Source organism: Phaethon lepturus, unplaced genomic scaffold (assembly GCF_000687285.1).
Source record: "Phaethon lepturus isolate BGI_N335 unplaced genomic scaffold, ASM68728v1 scaffold6560, whole genome shotgun sequence".
Classification (NCBI taxonomy): Eukaryota; Metazoa; Chordata; class Aves; order Phaethontiformes; family Phaethontidae; genus Phaethon; species Phaethon lepturus.
Genome location: NW_010513934.1, coordinates 50,823 through 73,062, shown reverse-complemented (window position 1 = coordinate 73,062; position 22,240 = coordinate 50,823). Strand labels below are relative to the sequence as shown.

Here is a 22,240-nt window from a genome sequence, read left to right as displayed (position 1 = left end):
GTCTGCATTAATGAAAAGGTGCATCATCTGCAATAGCTGAGCAAGAGAGTCCGAGTGATTTAGTCAGCAATAGAATGACCATCAGCCACCAATACAATGCAGCCATAAAAGAAATGTAATCCTAGCAGAAATACATGTCATAAAGTATGTTCCAACTAATTACAGACAAGTAACAGTAGCAGCATCCAAAACATGAGACCATATCATACAACAGCGGTATCATAAACAGTAACAATCACACATAAAATGAAAAATCACTTCAAACAAGAGTAGATCTACACATACATTCCCCCCAAGATGACCTAGAAGTGACAATGTTATCACAATTGAGTAAGTTTAGATTAGAAAGTAGGAGAGTGTTTATACCCACAAAGATATTAAAGTTGTAATGGCCTGCAGTATACAGATTAAACCATATGACTGGTATCTTTTCAGATCTTGTACTATAAGCTATGCAATATTGTGCAAATCAAGTCAGTGGGAATACTATCAGTGACTAAAGTAAAAGTTTTTGCATGACCAGATGTTTTGCACTCTATGCCTCAAGGGGATCCAAACCTTGCAGTGAGCAGAGAAAACAATATTTTCCTAATTCCTTCATCTGCCTTTAAAAGTATGTCAGCTCCTTTGTTCAGTTTGGTAAAAACACTGTTCCAGATCACTGAAATCAGCCTCCACAGCAATGATGCATGGACAAAGCCTCTCTAAGTGTAACATGGAGGTCATGTGAGAGAATTTTTTATTTTCTTCTCAGTCTTTACCTACTTTCTATCAAAACATTAATGAACTTAATGGTGCTGAAGCAAAACCTCAAATGCTAGAAGATACTGGAATGAAGGTTGCTCACGCAATCTTAATTCAGCTCCCTCATGCACATGTGTTATGAGGATCCATGGGCAACTACTATTCTTTCCTTAACAATTACAGTCTTAGTGATGTAAAGTGGTATCTACAAAATGATTTCACATGAGCAAAAGTCACACAACTGAAAAATGTATCTGATTCAGGAAAGTAGTGTTTTATCTCCAGCTTTATGCCATAAGAGTTACGTCAACAGCCACAAAAACATTTTAAATGCAATGGCTATAAATTACTTCTATTGCAAGCTTCAAACTTCAGCCACATCCTAAACTTTCAAAGTATGGATTTTACACAATTGCAAAAGTAGTAACAGATGTGACATCTCCAAATTTTTTCATTAAAATATCCGTATTTTTACAATTACATACCCATAGATTGGCTAGCAGTTGTGAATTCACCCTGTATACCATTTTCATCCAGAGTCCTATGGTCAAGTTTATGGCATGCTGATTCCACAGTGCTATGTTCTTCCACATCACTGTCTATTTGATTCAGTTTTTTGAAAGCACTTTTTCCCCTACAAGGACTTCTTCCACAACATGAAGACTCACTGTCCTCTGTTTCAGTGTTTGGGTCAATTAAAGCTGTGTTATACTTTTTGGTCAATGTCTTCTTTGCTGTGGACTTGGAAGGCGAGTTTTGAGCATCTAACTCATTTGGCAAAGGAGATGGTGTGTTGCTCTCTCCATCCGAAGAGGAAGATTTTGTCTGTGTTGTAGCATTTTCATGATAGTGGGGATTTGGTTCATATTTGGGTTTTTCTAAACCAGGAAAACAGATGACAGCCAAAAACCAGTGGGCACTGCAAAGGAAAAAAGACATTAACAACTAGCAAGTACATTAACGCTCACAGTTAAACCTGAAGTTGGCAAAAGAAACCCAAAACACTAAGTGTGCGCACACACACACACACACACACACAAAAACCCAAACCCTGTCCTTTATAGTTATCAAAGATAGCTTGTAATAGCTGTTCACTTTTCCGAGTAGGTTTTACTCAAGCCTGTAGAGTCTTCTCTAAAGGTAAGATCACTCCATGCAAGTAGTCACCAACAAATTCATTAATATGATGCTGTTAGTTGAAAACAGGTCCTGTCTAAATATTTATTTCAATTTGCTCATACTTTATACATTCTTTTCCTTCTTTGACTTCAATCTTAGTTCTTTTTTAACATTTTCTTTATCACTGCATGAATTAGAGATTGTAGAGTTCATGTTTTATGGCTGTATAAAGTATTCTGGTAGTTCAGCACTAGCAACACAAGTAGTCAGATCTAACAGTATAGCTGAATTGCCCATGTTCTTCCGCCTATGAGATCTTCCAACTGTATATGACACTACACATTTTTAAAGAAATCTTCCCAACAGCGAATTAAAAAAGGGGACAAACAGAAGTGTTTCTAATGCCATCACCATGACTCTGTTCTCCTCACCCTTCACAGAAATGACATTCTAACCCTTTCAGGATCAAAAACAGTTATATCCCCCAACACAAAATAAGATAGGAGATAAGTTTTGCCCCAGTTTCCTCCTTATCTCCTTGCCTCTTCAGACTTCACTGACTTGCCACTCAATCAGAAATGAAACAGCAGCAAATGCCAAGACTGAGGCATTTCAAGTAGATATCGACTGACCTTTTTTAGAAATTTTCTGAATTTTCTCTGATACCCTACAGCAAATAACAAAACAGAAACTAGCTATGTATCATGCAGGTGAAGTCACATTTCAATGTGTTTTAGAAAAAAGAAAAAGCAGTAGCTAAAAATGCATGTCTAACTGACATATTAAAAAATTTTTTAATTATTATGAAGCCTAAATTCCATCGAAACTCAATTGCAGTTAAAGTAAGTGGCCTTTGAAAGCAGCATATGAAGTATGGAATCATTTTGTGTTGAATGATTCACCACATTTAGTAAATGAATATATTAAGTATTGCCAAACCCTGTAATTTGTTAATATAGACTTTATGTACCAGTTATATAAATAGATTAGCAAGTTACCTGGATCTAAAAAGAATATAGCTTGTAACTTTTAAAAGAACAATCTATTTCCATTGGAGACTTGAACAAAAAGGACTGTACTGTCAAAAGACACTGATGCAGTCATGGTTAAATCAGCCATATTGTTCTGAGGTTAACTCTCCCCTCATCCTGCCCAGCTGCAGTTACTGCAGTTTGACAATTTATTAGATGATGAGCCCACATTCACTGAACTAGTGGTTCTAGGAGAGTTTGGAAAGACTTTCTGGAAGTAGGTACTGAAGTCCAGCAACTCCAAAGCAATCATTTCTAGAATGTACTCTTAAAACAGATGTCAGAATAAATAGCTGTGTCCTAAAAGAAAAAAAAAGCATCATTCTAGGCAGCACAGGAGAAGCATTATCAGGAGCAACCACTAGCAGAGTTCCTATAACGCAAGAGAAGCTCTCAAGTTTTCTCGAATCCTAGAATAACTTGTTTCACATACTACTAAATTCAAGACACAAAGAAGCAAAAGAAACTCCGAGATCAGTTCTCAACCAGACTAATTTTGCCACAGATTAAGGTTTGAGACCTTTTATAAACAGTAATGAATGCAGTTCTTTCACTGGAACCAAAGAAACTCTTCCATACCTTTGATCCGCTGTTGATTCACATGAAGTCCTGTTTACAAGGACTAATGAGCAGCATCAAACCAGGTGGGAAACTCCCGAAAGGGACCTGCAGTGCTGCAATGCATCAAGTTGCAAACACTGGGAGAGTCTAGACAACTCAAGGCTGTATGTAAGTGACCATAATCTATCCAGACAAGGAACAAACTGATGGAAGAGAAGTGGGTGATTAAAGCCCTACTACGCTATGTTAAGTTGCACATACAGATGTCCAGGCAAAGGCATGTTGAAAAAATTTCAAAAACCAGGTTCTCAAAAAAAACCACGCAGAATGGCACATACTTTGTGCTCTATACACCACAGGCATTAACTGACTCTCCTCACCACTGATTCTCTGTGCTCCTAGCATTTTCACTAAACCCTTGAATTTATGAGGCAATTCCCCAATTAAAAAGAAAAAAAAAGCCTAGACAGCTAAACACCAAGTAGCTGGAAGTTATATTCTACTGAACATACAGCATCTAAACATCTCCATTCTTGTCAATAAAGCATTACAGTCCTCATTTTTCAACTAAGGGACTTGGGGAAATTTTGGGAATTACCTAACACAAAAGTCAAACAAGGGAGTTTCCGAAAAAGCTGCAACTTAGTACAGATGTTAGGTCCCAGCCCACAGCCTTCATCATGAGATTTGCATATCTGAAAATACTCACTGCAGATTAAGAAGCCAACTAATATACAATCAACACCACAGATATATAAAAATGTTGTATGTGGCACAACAGCAAAGTTTCACACTCCTATTAACAGAAAAAGTCCAGGAGCTATATATTTCATAACACATTATATACACAGCTACAGAATGCTACCTAAGGCTGTAACTTACACAAACAGGATATATATTGTATCTGCTAACCAGATCAGAAATCCTTCAGGTTAGTATTTTGCCATTAAAACTACTGAAACCTAGAAGAAACAAAAAATCAGCCCTGATACTTACTGCATCTTTTGTCAGCAGTATCTTTAGTTCTAAAAATAAAACTTTCTGGTTCTATATTAGAGAAGCTAAGAAGTACTTGAAGTGGTACTGTAGTGAAGTTAATGAAAATGAAACCAGATTTACATGTCAATTCAACGTAAAGACAAGAGCTACATACCAAAGTAAGAGAGATACTTGCAATCAAGTAACCAGCAAAACCTCAAAACATTTTTTGACTGAAAAAAGTAAGTTAAGATGATTCCGGTTCTCTGCTCTTGACTCATTTTGAAACACATGGAAAAGAGCAGTCAAATATATGGTAACCTGGTAAAACTTGCTGTTCTTCTGTGTCATGGCAACATAAGGAATGAGGAGACACTTAGCAAGTGACCGCTCTGCTACTAGGATTGGGGCCTAGCACCTTCACACCGGTTTTTGTGTTCTTCCCTAGGTATCTCCGCAACCTCCTCTCTGTCCCGAGATACCAATTACTCATCATAATGGGAGCATTTCATTGTCGAGTCACCGATTCCTTCCTAAACATGCTAACACCTCCCCCCTCAAAGTTCAGCTATTTGTTCCTCAGAACTGAGTGTTGGGTTTTGGGGGATGGGGAAGTGACATGTTTTGAGGGGAGACAGTACAGCAAGGTGCATCTGAGAAAAATACTAGCAGCTAATAACAATAAGTTAAAAAAAAGAAAAAGGAAGATCTTATTTACACTTTCTTTGCCAGAAGGCAGGTCAAAAATAACAAGAAAAAACAAACCTGCTCCCCCCGCCGCCAATCAAACCACCGCTTTCTCATCTCCCTGGATACTTTTTGCTCTGCAAATTCCTGAACATATCAGGAAATCACTTTTGCAAACAAATGGCCTATTATCACCACTTAGCAAGTTCCAGTTCACAGTGAAGGACAGTTCCAAAAAGTGTGAACAAGTGCGAACAGGATCATTTCCAGATGAAAGATGCACACTAAGCGTACACTTTTCATGTTCTAATCACTACTGGATGAGTCCACGAGACTAAGCTAGTCCAAAGCAAAATTCCCAAGCCCCACATGGTGTGAACATCATGCCTTCAGTACAAATTGTTTTGTTCTGCAAATTCACTCCATTGAGCTGCACTACTTGCTAAGGTAGACGTTGCTTTAGTTCCTTATCAGTAAATGAACAAGACCAGTGAAAACTACTATGTGCTAAGTTACTAGCAACAGAACTAATTCTTGTGAAACCACCGAACTATTTCTTTTCATTCTCAGGTGATTTCTAAGTCACACTGCCTGGTATTTGCAGCATGATCTGTCTCATTTCTCCTGTGCATAACAAATGTGGGCGTGTGAATGACACAAGAGAGGATGGTGGGAAGTAAACTATATAACAAGCTCTAAGGCAACTACAATTTAAGTGACAGACACTTCAAAGTGCTGGTACTTAAAGTTTAAGCTGCAGTGGACAGGGGGAATATCTTCTACTTAAGTCATTTCCATCACCTAAGGACTGGATGTCTTTCCATGGCTGCACAGATGTCACAGCATCTCAAAATCTGAAGTCAGTGTTTGTGAACAGCTATCTTCTTTGAAGAGGTTTTAATTAAAAAAAAGAAAACAAAAAACAACAAGCAGAACACCAAACACTATCCTTTGAATTTGTAAACTATCAGTTAGGTATGCCTGTAAGTCAGTTACAATTGTCGTGTCTTACTGTCCTTACTTTATTTAGGTTTTTCTTGTATATTTTCAAAATGCAGTAGTTTAACTTTCCCAAGTATTTTGGCTTAAGGACTGCTTAGATTCTTTTTGTGAAATGTAGAAACTTGTTTGTGACAACATGCTCTGATCTTAAGGAACGCAATCATCATCATTAACAGTCCTTAACAACCATTAAAGTGCTAACAGTCCACTTCCTGACCCAAGAAAAATACCAGGATAAAAGGATAGAAAGAAAAAGAATAAAGATCCCAATACAGGGCAGTAGAATTTTTCGACTGTTTTTTCTTCCAATACAGGTCTACTCTAACTGAAGAATGATCTTTTCTATACCAGAGAGATCTCATTAGAAGAAAAAGTAAGGACTAAGAAAAGGTAAATCCCAATGTTATCAACGACAATAGAAGACATAACTCCAGAGAACCAGATAAAACCAAGAAAAAGTACTCAGAAAAGTTAAGTTTTGCTCAGTCTTGACATTGCCTGATACTTCTTACACAACAGTGCACTTAAAGGTCTTGTATTACTATTTTGTTTTTACCACCCGGAAAAAGATGTTTATTTTCTTAATTTTTAACTTCAATTCACACTATAACATTCAATTTTAGAATTATGACAGTTTAGCCTTTATCAAATGCAATAAAAAGGTATGTTTACTTACGCTTCATTAAGGGGAACAAAAATGAAATCTTTCTCAAAAATGTCAACATGCCGCGTCCATGTTTTTACTCGCCCATGTCGTTTTTGTTGTATTCTGCAAGACGAAACCAACACATGATTTGCAGGGTGGCTTATTTTACTTGACAGACTACTTTTCCATATATTTTCACCATAACAGCTTCTTAAGATTTTCAAGGCATATTCTATGTTTGTTACAGGTCTGGATGCTCCCTAGAGTTCTGCTGGTATCATAATATAGTATGTAAGGATTTTGTCTCTGTAAAGCATCTGTTCTTATACTCTTTACTGTACTTAGCTCTTAGTAAAATTTATTTATCAACAGACTTACGAAAGGTTTGAAGTTTCATGAATGTTTCTTCTTTCTCTTTGATTAAGGCGTTTATAGAAGAATGAACTGAACACATGTATTCTATCAGCATCTTCTTTTTTCAGTTTTTCAAGTACCAAATACCTAATTAGTCAAAAAAAAAAAAAAAAATTCATGGAGGTGTTAACTCAAAGCATTCATCACCAGAGTAAAAAGGGCTGCCAACAGTGCTACCTCCCTACCAAATTGTTGCAGCCTCTCACAAAATAGCTATAAGAATATTAGAGCTAAATAAACACAGGAACTCATTAATGCAGTATCTGTGTCAATATTTCAAGGTGTAAGCGCTCCGCTCAATCAACAAGTTGTTCTTCTGCTGTTGTATTTATTTTTACATCATGGCAGGAAAACAAACTTTCAATCAGTTTGTTCTAGTTCCTATCTAGGAAAGAGCTGTATTTTGTAACTGAGCCACTAAACCTCCAAACAGTCCCAGAGTGATGTGCTAATTTTCTTTTCACCTCTAAAGTATCATAAGAGACTGAAAATTATACACATGTACCTTATGTGTAGCATAAACATAGCAGCATGTAACATTTTATTACACTTCTAACATCTATAGCACCAGTGACACCAAAATATTAATTTATGTATTATATTAACCAAAACAAATTAAATTCCAGGGTACACAAATACTCTGGAAAAAAACAATTGAACTTAAAAAGAACCTTTCTTCCAAGTGAGAAAAATGTCACTATCAAGCAGGACAGGAGAGGAACCAAAATCTCTTGTAAAGATACAAAACCACCTTTAAAATTAGAGCTATGCATAGCTGGAGACCAAGTTATCAACTGACCTATGAATTTTTAATGTCAGAACTTTTCAAATTTCAAAGTAAAAGAAGTCTAAAAACCAATCTGAAATAAAACTTACTTTAAATAAAAATCAATAATAACATCATTTAAAAATTCTCCTTCATTTAGACAATGGAGGTCTTCATTGGTCACAGAAATACCACCTTTAGCGGGAGGAGGTGGATAAACTATCAACCTGAAAAGAAAAATACATTCAGTAATAAAAATGAAATGCCAAAAAAACTCAGAAAAATTGTTACAGGGCAAAGAGAAATATCTTACTTTTCTATAGGACCAATAAATACTGTGTGTGGTTCTCCAATTTCTTCGTCATCATCAAAATATGGTAACTGTTTATTTCGCTGCTGTATTTTGGACTCAGAAGCAACCTTACAAGAATAGTCAATATTAATTTGCATACTGTACTCAAATTTGCCAAAAAGGTAGTAAAGCTTTGTGACATACAACAGTGTAATAGCCATTGCTTTTGAGAAGGACTTCCAAGTTGGGTTTTTTTCTCCTTTCTCAGTTCATTTATTACACTTAAGTCTGTACTCATTTCTTGCAGAGCCACAAACCTTTCAAATTCTTTAAGAGGTAGTTTTGTTTAAGGAAAGCATTAATTAAATTTAACTACAACACTGCAACTTAAGTTCTTGTTTGAAAAAGTATAATTTTACCAGTAGATGAATTTTGAAACAATTATGTTGTCTAATTATAGTACAAATTTCTTGTCGCTTAATAATTTTTAAATTACAACATTACTTGTGGAACATTGGACAACCTTATGATCAAACTAAGCACACTAAAACGTATTGTGAATGCACAGAATCCCATAGTCTTATAACCTCCCATGGACCACTATGGGAATCAGTGAGCAGAAACTGGGACTTTTTTTGGTCTAGTCACTAGCCCACTATTTTTAGTGTATTTGTAACCCAAATAATATAATGACTTTGTTCTAAAACAAAAACATAATTACATTTTTTATTTTGTTTTCTCTGTGAGATGGGCTTCCTTTGGAATTGTCTTCCAAGCACTTAGTAAAAGCAACAAGCCTGCCATTGGCTTCTTCAAAGGAAATTTTAACGAAGAAGTCAGAAATATTATTCCTAATACCAATGTCAGTGATTATTTTTTCAAATATTGAGTTTGCATGAGGATCAAGACCAGTTTCAAAAATCAAAATTATGTACTGCTCTTCTTGACCTATGAAAAAGCAGAGAAAATTATTAATTTAGAAACAAAATAAAACATGTCACAATTATAAACAGATTTCAAGGAATCATGGGCCAACACATGTACACACTGCTGACAATACATACCAGCAATAATATACATGTATGCAGATAGATCGAAGGATTAACTACCAAACTCTACCTACATTTGCAAAATGACTGCATTCAACTTCTGCCTGAATCTAGAAATGTTAATTACCACACCTGATAATTTTTTTTAAAGATGCTCAATGGAAAGCCAAAACATATTCTGAAATAACGGCTCCTCTGCTTACTGACAGCAAGACTCTATAATCTACATTTTCTCTTTCTCTTATTACAGTTCCTATCCTATTGTTTCATTACAATTCCAGAAATTATGTATTAGCATTAATTTCCTCTCTACATAGGGAAACACCACGCCCTAATTTCTCGCAGCTCAACTTTAAAAAGTCTAGAGCAGCCGTTTCAAAAAACAATGAAGATACATTCATTTGTGGGAATTTATTAGAAAAGGAGAACTGTATTAGGAATGTAAATGGGCTTTTGTGGTCTCAATGTTTATTATAAAAATGGCTTTCATCTACTTACGCCCTTCAATATCTACATGGTATTTTATTTAAAAATATTTCAGCTGGGTTTTCTCCTACTTTCCAATAGATGTGATTGCAAAAGGGGAAGAAGACAGAACTAAGACAACATATACTAAACTAAACAAGAAACAGTGTATGAGATCCCAAGATCCAGGTAGATCCATGGTCTGTCCTGATCTTAGAAGGCTACACTATAAAACATTATTGCTTTTTGAAAATTTTACATATAAAAGTCACTACAGCATATAAGGCCAGAGGTTCCCAGCCTTTTTGCTAAAACAGTCTATAAGAATCACTTTTACATGGATATACAGCACTGACATCTACATGTCAGCTCTTTCAGACAGCAGAGATTCTCAAAAACAGTGACAGGTTGAAAAACTTACTACTTTAACTTGAGGTAGCTAGCAAGCAGGATGCAAAACCTAAACCACTGCTTAGAAATGAAACTGAATAGAATTCTGAGGGGGCAAAAAAGAATAGCACATTTTTTGAGATGTCTCTTTCCAAGACTTAAATGGGAAAGTAAACATGATGCTTTTTAAGAAGTGGATACAAACTGTATACCACGTATTAGTAGCACAAAGTTCTAACAAAACTACTCTTACTGATTCTAGGCACATGTCGTTGGGTATATAAGTACAAAAACCTGTGATGGCAATTTCACAAAAGAAAGTTGTTTTTCTCTGATCAGATTTCTGTTACCACAGAAACAGAAATCTCTTAAAGATCTCCAATTCACTGGCAACCAGTTTGCATTTCTAGAAAGTATGTATCTGAACAAGGAAAGGAATTTAAAGCGTCACAGTAGTCAAAATCTTCATCCCCTTACACAGGTAAAAGGATCTCACCATCTAGAAGAGCAAAGCCCTGCTTTCAGGTCCTGTAACATAAACAACCATAACATCTCTCCCACCAGTGAACATTCTGCAAAGAAAATACTGTCAGGCCCTCTTCTCTCATGCTTACGCTCGCTAGCCCTAATAAATCTTTTATTTCTTTTGGTACAGTGGCTTAGCTTCAACGGGTCAGCCTACACTTTTACCAAAAGTTGGAGAACGTGAGTGGGATCTATCAGCTATTGTATAAATACCACCCGCTCACATAATCTGACAAATAAAAAAGCAGTAAGTTGCACTAAGAGGAATTATTTAGGCAGACACAGGAATAGGATTCAGGCTGCAAAACCCAGTCTTGCATAGCTGGTTAACTCAGCTGCAGGGACCTATTTTTCTGTAAGAGAAGAAGAGTTCCAGACACACACATAACCATTTATTTTGGTTATTTTTAACTCGGCACGCTAACTGTTGTGAAAAATAATTCTTCAGCAGCATATTTCTCAATTCACTGCACACAGAATTTAGGTGTCTGACTGGGTTTTGGGAACTCTATTTCGGGCACTAGGCACCTACACACTATTGCTTACACAGCTATGGATTCAGGCTTAAAGTAATTTCATTCCTCACAAAGCAAACTGCAACTGTGTTATCACAAAGTATGCATAAGTATCAAGTATGATAAAGCAGTTGGGTGTAAAACTAGCTCAGCACCACAGCCTCAGAGGGAAAAGCTTGGGGAAGAAAGGCTGATAGACATGCCAAGGGAAGGATTTCTTACCCTGACAACTCAGGAATCTTCTCCTTGTTTTCACTTGTGAACATCTGTATTCACCTGGGGTCTAATTCCTGCTCCCAGGATTGTCTCTAGCTCCCCTGCGCATTCTCCAATTACAATAAAAAGCTCATGCTTTTTATAGGAGGTGAATGAGGTTGTAACAACAGCATTATGCACTAGAAGCACTCAATGCTGAGATTGTTGAAAGCATTCCTCCTCCATTTGAATGCCTCACGTATCTATGAAGCTGAGTAAAAGTATAAATAACCAGAAAATTTAATCTAAAGAGAAGTCTAAGGGCAAGAGGACTCTATGTTAATTTTTAAAATACTGTGCATACTAAGATTAATGTTTTTAAACTAAAAGAGGGTAGAGTTAGACAAGATATAAGGAAGACATTTTTCCCAATGAGGGTGGTGAAACAGTGGCACAGGTTGCCCAGAGGTGGTAAATGCCCCATCCCTGGCAACATTCAAGGTCAGGTTGAATGGGGCTCTGAGCAACCTGATCTAGTTGAAGATGTCCCTGCTCACTGCAGGGGGGTTGGACTAGATAACCTTTAAAGGTCTCTTCCAACCCAAACTATTCTATGATTCTAGGATACTAGACCCTTGAGGAAAACTATGTTGAAATTAAACTTAATTTTAAGATACATGAAGACAATCCACTTATTTTCAAAGCAGGTATTTGTCTACATCACAACATCACTACATGCATATGGAAGAAAAAAAAAAGCCAAGCCAACCCACGCAAGTTGCTACTGAAACTAAGGGCTGTAAACAGAACAGCACAAAAACCAGAAGTAAGTATACGTATACACGTCATAGAAACCTAATGGCCATATACAAAAGCTAAACAAACCAACTTGCTTTCATTCAGTACAAATATTATTGAAAAAAAGTTATACTACACTCAATAAATATTTTAACTTGCATGTGTCTGGACAAACAGAAGACAACAGTTTTGCCAAGCTGTTCTGGACTGTACTCCTCATCAGCCTGGTAAGGTGATAATGTCTGGAAAAACACTACACCTGCTCCAGCCACCAATGATGCCAGTTTTATTCTTTGCCGCACTTAGTTACAATCAAAAACATTAGAACACCATTTAAAGTGAATAGTAGACTGAAATTGTTTTACTTACTGTCTCCTTTACATTCGTACCAGACATTATCTTTACTCATTCTCAGTTGGTCTCTCAGACTACTACAGGTTGATGGTACTGTTTGTAGGAAAACTACCGGTAATTTTCGGACACTACACCATTCACATTTGGTAAGTTCTGAAGTTTTCAGGTTAATCTCTCGGATATCACTTTCTGATTCTAGGAGAAAATAATGACATTATAGTAAAAATATGTAGATTTCCTTTACAATTTCCCCCGATTTTAACAAGAAATCAGTATGTGTTCATTAACTTTTAAGAAACCTTTACATAAAGTCTGAAATTAACACATCTCAAGGAAGTGATGTCTGTGACGAACTGAACTCCACTGTCACCTGTCAGGAAAATAGTTAGAAACAAACCGTTTTCTTCTCACTGACTTTCATCTAGTTTTTATTCCACACGAAGAACAGCATTTCAAGTGACAATTTAATTTTGCAACTATTGCTGTGACACATTTTACAGTAAGTTTGTAAAACTTTCTTTGTAGATTTATCTTTGACCAAAGTTCCCTTATGAAAAATAACTTACAAAGAGGAGAATAAACATGCAGAGAAACAACCTGATTGCCTGAGGAAAGTAAGGTACTGCTCTCAATTTACTACTAAAGAGAAGTGCCAGCAACATGGTAAATTTTTAACAGTACATCTGATGCTGCTAATGCTGAGTATTTTCTGGGTTTTATTGAATTATTAAAATGGAAGGGAAAATGTGTGAAGTCAAAGTTCTTCGAATTTGGTGAAAAGACACAGAAGTTCAATGCCAGTAATTCTTTCTAGATCAGAAAAATTGTTAATGGCAGTCACTTAAAGCTTTAGTTAGTGGCAGCTTCCACCATTCTACCACATGCTTAATGGCAGCCTCCATCAAAAAAACTATACCCCTGATACAGGGGACAAAACATAGAGGGGACAGAAGGAGAACTGAAGCCAACACAAAGTCCTTCTAATAAATAAAAATCAAGTCCCTCTCCTCCTCCTTCACCTGTAAAGAGGAATAGACACTGCACGGAATTCCCGAATAGACTAAGAACTTGCTTAAGTTAAATTCTAATAAATACTTCATTAGTAATATTTTCATTAGTAAAATGGTTACCACCTAGAAAGTTTAATTTGCATCACCATGAACATAATTGCATAAAACCACATTTAATTTTAAAATAAAAGACAAGAGGTAGATGCCCCATCCCTGGAAACATTCAAGGTCAGGTTGGACAGGGTTCTGAGCAACCTGATCTAGTTGAAGATGTCCCTGCTCACTGCAGGGGGGTAGGACTAGATGACCTTTAAAGGTCCCTTCCAACCCAAAGATTCTAGGATTCTATGACATACCATTACTTTCTACCTTATATTAGTTATTAGTGGTTCTTATTATTAATTATCAGTTTGTTGTTTGGATGTTTGGTTGTTGGCAGTTTTTTCCCCCCCTCAAGTGTTTCCCCCATTTTTCTCTTGGCATTTAGCAGCCAATGTCCAGCAGCAGCCCTTGACATTCTCACTCCTTGCTGGCAACCGAATTCACACCCCTGTGCCTTCCAGAAAGTGAGTCAGCTGCTCATAAAGACAGGGCAAACAGTTACCCAAAGCAAAGCATCCACTGGCTGCAGACTGGAAGTGGTGGCCACCACAGCTTCTGTGGAGGAATGCAGCTCTTTCCTTCTAAACCTCTAACATCCCTGTCCCACTAGCTGCAGAAGAAGTAGTCCAAGTCTGAGGCAGGCTGCAGCAGTAATATGCTTCCTTCAAGCTCACTGAGCAGCATTTACTGCTCAGAACAGTAGTTTGCCATCTCATCAGGAAGACCAGCAGCAATATGGTATATGGATATAACCAGTCCATCTCCTTGCACTGATTCTCCTTTATCTCCCTAGGGACTTACATAGGAGAAAATTAAGCTAGTAACTAAATTAAGGTTTATAAATGACTCCTGGAGTCTTCTCCTTTGTGTTTAAAACAACAAAATAGCTTTCCAAGGGTAGGCTGTAATACCTGTCTCTGTAGTAATGCTTCAGTTTTCTCCTTCCTAAACATACACCACTTCCTTATTTCACCTGATTTCCCACTTTCAGAGGCAGATCACAGTAATGACAATGCCAACCTAAAACTGGATTCAACTAATTTAACTGAGGCATACAGGTCCTTGTAACGATGTCTAGATAGAAGGTCCTTGCCAAAACATGAGCTAGTCGGTCTTTGGAGAAAACTGTGAATCCTTGTAACTGTGTTTGTACTGAGATGAAGCATACTGAATTTCATGTGAGAGGAAGACTGTCTACTCTTCATATTCATCCTTTTGCATTAAGACAGGCATCTTATAATACATTTCACCATAAACGCCTTAACCTGTGAACAGTATTTCCTGTAACACTAAAAGACAATAGGTCTTATGAATTAAAGGCAATGTGAATAGTTTTTTTACACGTTAGAAACAGAAAGCTGTTTCCTTGAAACACCAGTTGGGACTTGCAGAAAATCGACAAGGGATGAGGAAAGAATTTTGAGAACTTGACATATATTTATACATGCAAAAACAAGCTTGCGGCAGGACAGTACTGCTGTTTCTACAGCTGTTCAAAGCATTTGCCTCTCCCTGAAAAAAGCATGGCAATCGTAATCAATCTAAAGAAAAAAAAAAAAAACAAACCAGGTGTCGTTTTTATTTCAAGACCTTTACCTGTATTAAAACAAATCATGCTGTAATTACGAAGTTAATAGAAAGCAAGCTAACTGGGAATATACCCATCTTCCTCCACATGCAAAACTCAGAAAAATTAAATGGAAAAGTGCTAAATGTTCCAATAAGCATAGCTTTTAATGAGTCGCCATTTTTACATTACTGAGGGATCAAGTCCCATGGAAAGAATTTCACCATGCAGCTATTCTGACTAAAAACCGAGAGACATTTTCTACAAGTTTTACTAAGCTTTTTAGAGTTTTTTTAAAATGCACTTAATGCATGAAAACTGGTAGTTTCCATGCAGCAATGTTTTAGATACAGCAGAAACTTAAATGCTTGACTGAGCAAAGGCTACGCGTATCTTTATAGGTTGTGAGACACCCTTCTGCATATAGCAATGACAAAACGCAACAGTTCTCTTTTACAAATAACAAAAGGCAAAATTAGATAGGACTGCGTCTTCATGGAAATTTAAGATTAACAAAAGGAGACAATGCTTCTTTTCAGGCCCAAAGCAAAACCCTACAAAAGAAAACAAAGGAAAAAGAGCAGTAGTTGTAAGCTCACTGTTTCCTAAACTATGTCACTGTACTTCTTTCAGTAACATGAAAAATACAACCTATAGGCTAGACAAGAAAAAAATTTAAAGGGACATAGAGACAGGAGAGGTCTAAGACACCACCTAGATTTTGCTCTCTACTTATGCATCTGAAATAAAAGAACTGATAACATGTTAAAGAGGTAACATGTTTTACAAGAGGTTAGGCTCGTCTATTGTTGCTGTTAATAATTTTCAAGACCTTTGTCAATCGTCACCAGAATATCTACAGCTCTTCAACTAGGATGAAGGGGAAGAACTAAAGACCCAGTTGCATGCACACCACAAACTGCTAATTCCTGCTATCTGTGAATTTTATTTCTGTCAGTGGAAGGCAGAGAGAATGCCAAATAATTTTGGTTTTTATTCATCAGGCAGTTCAAGTCAAATTTATACTTAATTTTTTTTCCTCTTTACTACAGGTACCCAGTATAATTTATTACATATATAACAAAACAAGAATGAACACTTCATTATGATTCACTTACTAATTCCTTTGACAAAGTTACCTCATTCAAAACATATATATTGAGTTTTAATTAAACATGTACTCACCTTCTTGACTTTCTAGGCGTATTTTGATATAATCCAGGCAAAACTGTGGAAGACAACACAATAATAAGATTTTACATCTTCTCCACACTAAAACTGACTTAATGCCTTTTAACTGTTAGTAAACATTTTTCAATTGACTAAGTACTTAAGTAATGAAAATTTTAAAACAAAAACATAAAATGTGATTTTTTTTTTTTAGAAACAAAGGTACATTTTAGCACAACTCAAGGAAGCAAATATATTTTTTACAATTCAGTGTCTCTTTCGGTCACATTGACTGTTGAAACTTAAGATCTCTCCTAAGTACTCTGTTTTCAAAAACATTTAAAATACTCTGAAAAATACCACAAATCACACAGAGGGGAAAAAAAAAAATCTTCAAAAGAGAATGTTAATTGTCAGTATTTAAGCCAATCGAACAATAGGGTTTTACAGAGACGTGGGAAGAACAAGTAACACTTCTCTGCTCTTTATGTGGTTACCCCAGCAAGAAGTGTGCATTTTACCTGGCTTATTGCATACAATTAGCATGCAACATCTCCTTGAAAGTCTCCATGTAACTTAGGTTAACAAAAAATATTGTTCTATAGAAGCAAAATTATTCATTCACCTGTGGACATGTTTCTTCCTCCCACCTATCAATATGCATTTCTTTGTAATTCGCCTTCAATTTCCTTAACAAATACTAGCTAATCCATAAGCCCCTCCCCCAGGTAAACAGGGTTTTCAAGGGTTTTGCAGGCATGATATTTCTATTAAAGGCCAGAACTAGATTTTATGCATTGGTATGTAATAGTACTTTGGGATCCTTTGGGAATCACAGCCTCCGAAATTAGAGACAAACTTCCTGTTCCACAGACAAAGGCAAAATATTGTGTTGTTAAAGTATGAAAATAACCATGTCCATCAAAAACTGAAAGGAGATTTGTCAAATAGAAAGTTTACTTACAATCACAGGTTCCACTACCATTCTTCGTAGAGTTCCTATTCGTATACTTCGACAGTTCAGAATGACACTTTCACAGGAATTTTGATAATTTAGAGGTACAGCCTCAGTTACAATCTCTTGAGAAATAACTTTGCGACGTTTTATTGGAGTGTTAGACACAATGTTCCCAAACTGAAAAGTAATTTTCAAGGTTTCAGAATGTCTCACTAAGATTTAGTGCTAAAACAAGCTTGTTAAAAACTAGTGACTAAATTTTCAGGTACTTTTCTGTTGGTCAACGTGATTACTTACTATAGCATCCGCCTTAACTATATACAGAAGGCAGACATTTCCTGAAGGACTTTTTGGAACACCTGAAGATGTTAATATTACTAGATTCAAGAAAAAACCATTAAGCTGACACTTGTAGACATTTTGTTAACATTTCCAAATCACAAATAACGTTTCTAAAATTGCCAAAACCAATTTAGTTGTCATAATTTTGAAACACTGTGCAGCCTAGCAAAACAACATTTTAAAAAAATATATATTATTTACTTATTTCCATAAAAACACTAATGCTGTAAAAGCACCACAATGTTAGTGGTTTTATTTTTTCTTCCAGCTTTTATTAGTCCAAGCTTTTGGTAACTGAAAACACTTGAGTTATTACTGAAGTATAGTACACCACCACATGAGCAGGAGTAGAATCTTCCAGAATTATAAATAAATAAACCCAATCAAAAGTCATTAAAGCAAGTCTACGGAACTATTAAGATGTTTTTAGGACAGACTCCAGGTCAGAAAAAAGAACACTGAAAGAAGGTCACATGGAGTTTGGCTCCAGTTCAAAAAAGTCTCTAGATGCTAACTGAAGCTCTAATCTCAATGAAGTCTCCTGTTTACCAACAGAACAATCTTACAAAAACCTACTGAAATGAAAGCAAGCTGGCTAATAGCCATCAGATTAATATATTTATTTGTTGTATTGCTTATATTGCTCTACTTTGTTGAAGGATTTTCTATACAGTAGCTTTTTCTTTGGTATTTATACTGTTTCATAAAGCTGTCCATTAATAAACATTCCTTTGAGTTACAAAATATAATTAAATTCCCACAGAAAAACATTTTAAACGCTTCAATATTCCTATTAAGACTAAATCTCGACAATTATTTCAAAGTCCCTAATCACTAGCCTATCTTGGCTGCAATTCAAAATATACTTTCGGATGCTTCATTTAAATACAGTGGAGAAGGCAGAGATTCTAAATCCGTGCAATTAAAATATTTTCCTAGGACTCTTGTTGAAGACAGCTTTTCATTTTAGTCTCCTGGACTAGCTAAATATTATTAAAAGCTCAAAACCCAAATCAGACAAACAGTAAAACAGTAAGTATTCAAGTGGTGCTATACTGAAGTAGCCTCTTCTGTAAAAATTGATGAATATCTTCAGAGAAAAACAAATGAACAAAGTTTCTTAAAGCTTCTTTATAATATCTGACAAAAACACTGTGATACCTGCAATTCTTGGTAGTTTCCTTGAATAAATGCAGAGTTTGTGTCAAATTTCACCAAAAAAAGGTCTGTTTCCCTTGTTTTCAAAAGTAAGGTGTTTTCTACTTTTGTCTAAAATATGCAATTAATTTCCAATGTTTTAACAGGTTCTTAAAGACTAGTGAACAGGAACATATGGATATATAAAAGGAAAACATTTCGGAGAGTTTCAGAAGTCTTAGACAGCAGTGCCTTCACAGCAATTCTTTCAATTAACCCAGCACCTAATGCCAGAATAACTGAAATTCAAAACTACTTATCATCCAAGCTTTTAACCCCACACCTTCACTGTAGGGTAGAGGTATTGATAGTAGAGACTAATTATACACCACATTGTAAATATCTGTAATTTCATCTATTAAAGTAAACATCCATAATTTCATCAATTAAAGCACTAGAATGTTGGCTTCTGAATCTCAACATAGCATGAAGGTTTTGGCATCATTACCTTAGCATTCTAACTCAGAAAACACAAAGGATTTGTGTTTTTGATGATCTTGATCATCTTTTGATGATCCTTTCCAACCTTAGTGATGCTGTGATTCTGTGATTTGAGACTGCAGGTAGAAATCGGATCAGATACTCCTTGTTGCAACAAACTCGCAACAGTGAAACTGGACAAGTGACCCAAGAATGGTTTTAATCAGTTGAATTAATGGTATTAATTCAACACCAGTTGCCACAGGGAATTTGTTCTTAATGGCTCACTACTGAGGTAGGTAAGTTTTTAACATACCGTGAAAGCTGTCCCCTTTGACAGCACTTAAGGAGTCTGCTCATGGTGCATTTTTTGTCTTTGTTTATCCAATTCTTGCAGTGGTACTCAACTAAAAAACAAAAGCCCCACCATGAAATCCTTAAAATAAGTGCTATTAATTGGGACAGTTGTCAAAGTATTTTAATTTTAAAGGCCACTACTGCTCCCAGTGTCTCTTTTCACCTTTAATTTTGTATGTCCAAAGTCTTACTAGGCAACAGCTGGCACCGACATTCTTCTGCAAACTAAGTAGGCCCTTGAGTTTCATAGAGATACCCTGCCCAGCCTCAAAGAGTATACATTCAACACAGAAGCATCTATGTTAAAAGCATAATTCAAATCATTATGAATGCTTGTAAAAATATAATGAACACATTTTCTTATGTTTCCAGTATTACATAAGCAGATACTACTCTATGAGCTGCTAAGTAAGAAAAGCAATCAAATACACTCAACTTCTGACAATGCACGACAAGCCTTTACATTTTCCATTAATGATTTCATTTTCTTTAAACAAAGCATTAAATAGTACCTGATCTTTCATTCTTGCTTTTCTTGGTAGTGTGACTGCAATTTCTGAATCGGTTGTTATACTACCTATTCTCTGTTCTATTCCACAACTGTTTTCCTTTAATGCTGCTTCCACTTTTCCTGTAGAAGGAGCTGGGGAGGAGCGGGCTGAATCTGCAGGACGAGGCGAAATGCTTTCCATTCTCCTAGTGCTGCCACTATCATCCTCATCATCATCATCACTAGACAAAACAACTAGACAGAAAATATTAAATTCTCAACCACTACATTCTTCTGTAACAGAAATTTCAAGCAATAAATTAAAAGTAATTTATGTAATTGTCCTACAGTGCCAAAAAAAGTCCACATTTATCATTATATTAAGCTTTAATTAATGTTTATTTCTCACAGGCAATCTCTCCCTCATTTTTTATTTCTCATAACTAACTACACAAGAAATATGTATCATTAATCTGCCTCTAGACACAGAGGTGAAGCCATACATTTCTTGGTCCAATCAAGAATTGATAATGAATAACACAACTTACGAAAAACTGACATGAGAAATTATGACTGAAATTGTTCAAATCAGTAAGACAACATGGTCTAGTAAACTAAGCATAGAACTAGAAATATAATTTCCCAAATTGCGGTTCCTTCCTGCTTATAAATTAACAAGCTTATGCAGAGAAAGCACAAAAATTAACATTTTACAGATTATGAAATTTAAATAAATGGGAAAACCTGGACAGTGTTCAGATGTGCAGCTTGAAAGGACAGAGGGAAAAAATAGAAAATAAAAATCAAAGACTGTCTTTTCCTTTGGGAGAATCAATGATGGAATTCTGCTAAGAATGCCTTTTTAAATCATAAAGTGCAAGTCTTTTTAAAAAATAAACAAAAAAAAGAATAATGAAATAATTTTGGTTTTCCCTAGTGTCCATCTTTCTCAGAAAGTACCTCAGTATATCAAAAGGAAATTATAAAAAGCTCTGTCTCTCTTCCCCAGGAACACACACGCAAAAAGGTTCCATGCAAAATCAATAATGTAAACCTGCAAGGACGGTTCCTTCATTATACAGTATTTTGGGTTTCCAGTTTATGACTATACTCATAGAAAGGTACTTACTTGGATCATTTAGTTCCGATGGTCTTGTACTCCTCTGTCTTAAGCTTCCTGTAATTTTAGGATTTTTTGTCCCAGTTATAAGACCAACTTTTCCATTCTGTCGTAACATAGAATGTCCTACAATTTCACTACTCAGTAGAATATCCGTCGGACCTTTCCCAACAGCAGAACTATAAAACTTCTTTGTGTTGAACCCTGTACCTGAAGATTTTTGCCCTGTTGAATTCTGATGTATTGAAGAACGTGATAAAGGTCCCACAGATTCACTTAATGTCACAGTTTGTCTGGAGACTCTTTGCAAATCCTTTAGAGAAGCACTTTCACAGTGTCGGCATTTGGTCTGATTTTCATTTGCCCGCCCACAATTTGGGCAATCAGTAGAATAATCAATTTGTTCCAAAAGCTAGAGGGGACAGACACACAAAATCAGTAACTGTGTAAGTATGAAGATACCACTTCTAAATCTTGCGTTTAATTTCTGTTCAGAATGAAGACTGATAACACTGTATTAGCAACTATTACAGTAATCAGAGAAAGCAAACACAAAAATGCAGCTTGATTTTTTTCATTTAAGAAAATGAAAAATGTTCTAAGAGGAAATGTCACTTGTGGCATTTTTAAAAAGTAATTAACGTTGAACAATTCAGATTTTCCATTTCGCCTTTTTTCTTTCCATACGTAAAAGGTTGCACACCATTCAGATATATATATCCATCAGCAAGAAGGTCCAGTTACATCATGTCTGTAAAAATAGTTTCATTGGACTAAAATAAAGTAACCTAAGGATCCAAAGAGCAATGCTAAAGAGGACTAGAAGCAACCTCCTAGGTCACAAACTGAATTTGTCCTCCCAAGATATCTTCTAGCAGTCCAGCAGAGAGGGAGGGAGGGAGAGGACATGTGTGTGTGCACGGGAGAAAGGGAGAAAGATAAAGAGGGAGCAAGAGAGAGAAAGAGGGTGCGTGAA

The 22,240-nt window shown here is 36.0% G+C and overlaps 1 protein-coding gene across 1 annotated transcript in view; it reads right to left on the bottom strand.

The window, feature by feature from the left end:
- Positions 1–1,080: 1,080 nt before the first annotated feature.
- SENP6 (SUMO1/sentrin specific peptidase 6) overlaps positions 1,081–22,240 on the bottom strand; it is a gene marked incomplete at its 5' end in the record, with an annotated part of 51,956 nt that continues 30,796 nt past the window's right edge. Inside the window, 11 exons of the mRNA XM_010291375.1 lie at positions 1,081–1,663; positions 6,799–6,891; positions 7,147–7,269; positions 8,059–8,175; positions 8,262–8,368; positions 8,962–9,188; positions 12,547–12,726; positions 16,396–16,438; positions 17,345–17,515; positions 20,167–20,399; positions 21,274–21,676. Coding sequence (XP_010289677.1) covers positions 1,222–1,663; positions 6,799–6,891; positions 7,147–7,269; positions 8,059–8,175; positions 8,262–8,368; positions 8,962–9,188; positions 12,547–12,726; positions 16,396–16,438; positions 17,345–17,515; positions 20,167–20,399; positions 21,274–21,676 — 2,139 coding nt within the window. The remainder of the gene's footprint in view (positions 1,664–6,798; positions 6,892–7,146; positions 7,270–8,058; positions 8,176–8,261; positions 8,369–8,961; positions 9,189–12,546; positions 12,727–16,395; positions 16,439–17,344; positions 17,516–20,166; positions 20,400–21,273; positions 21,677–22,240) is intronic.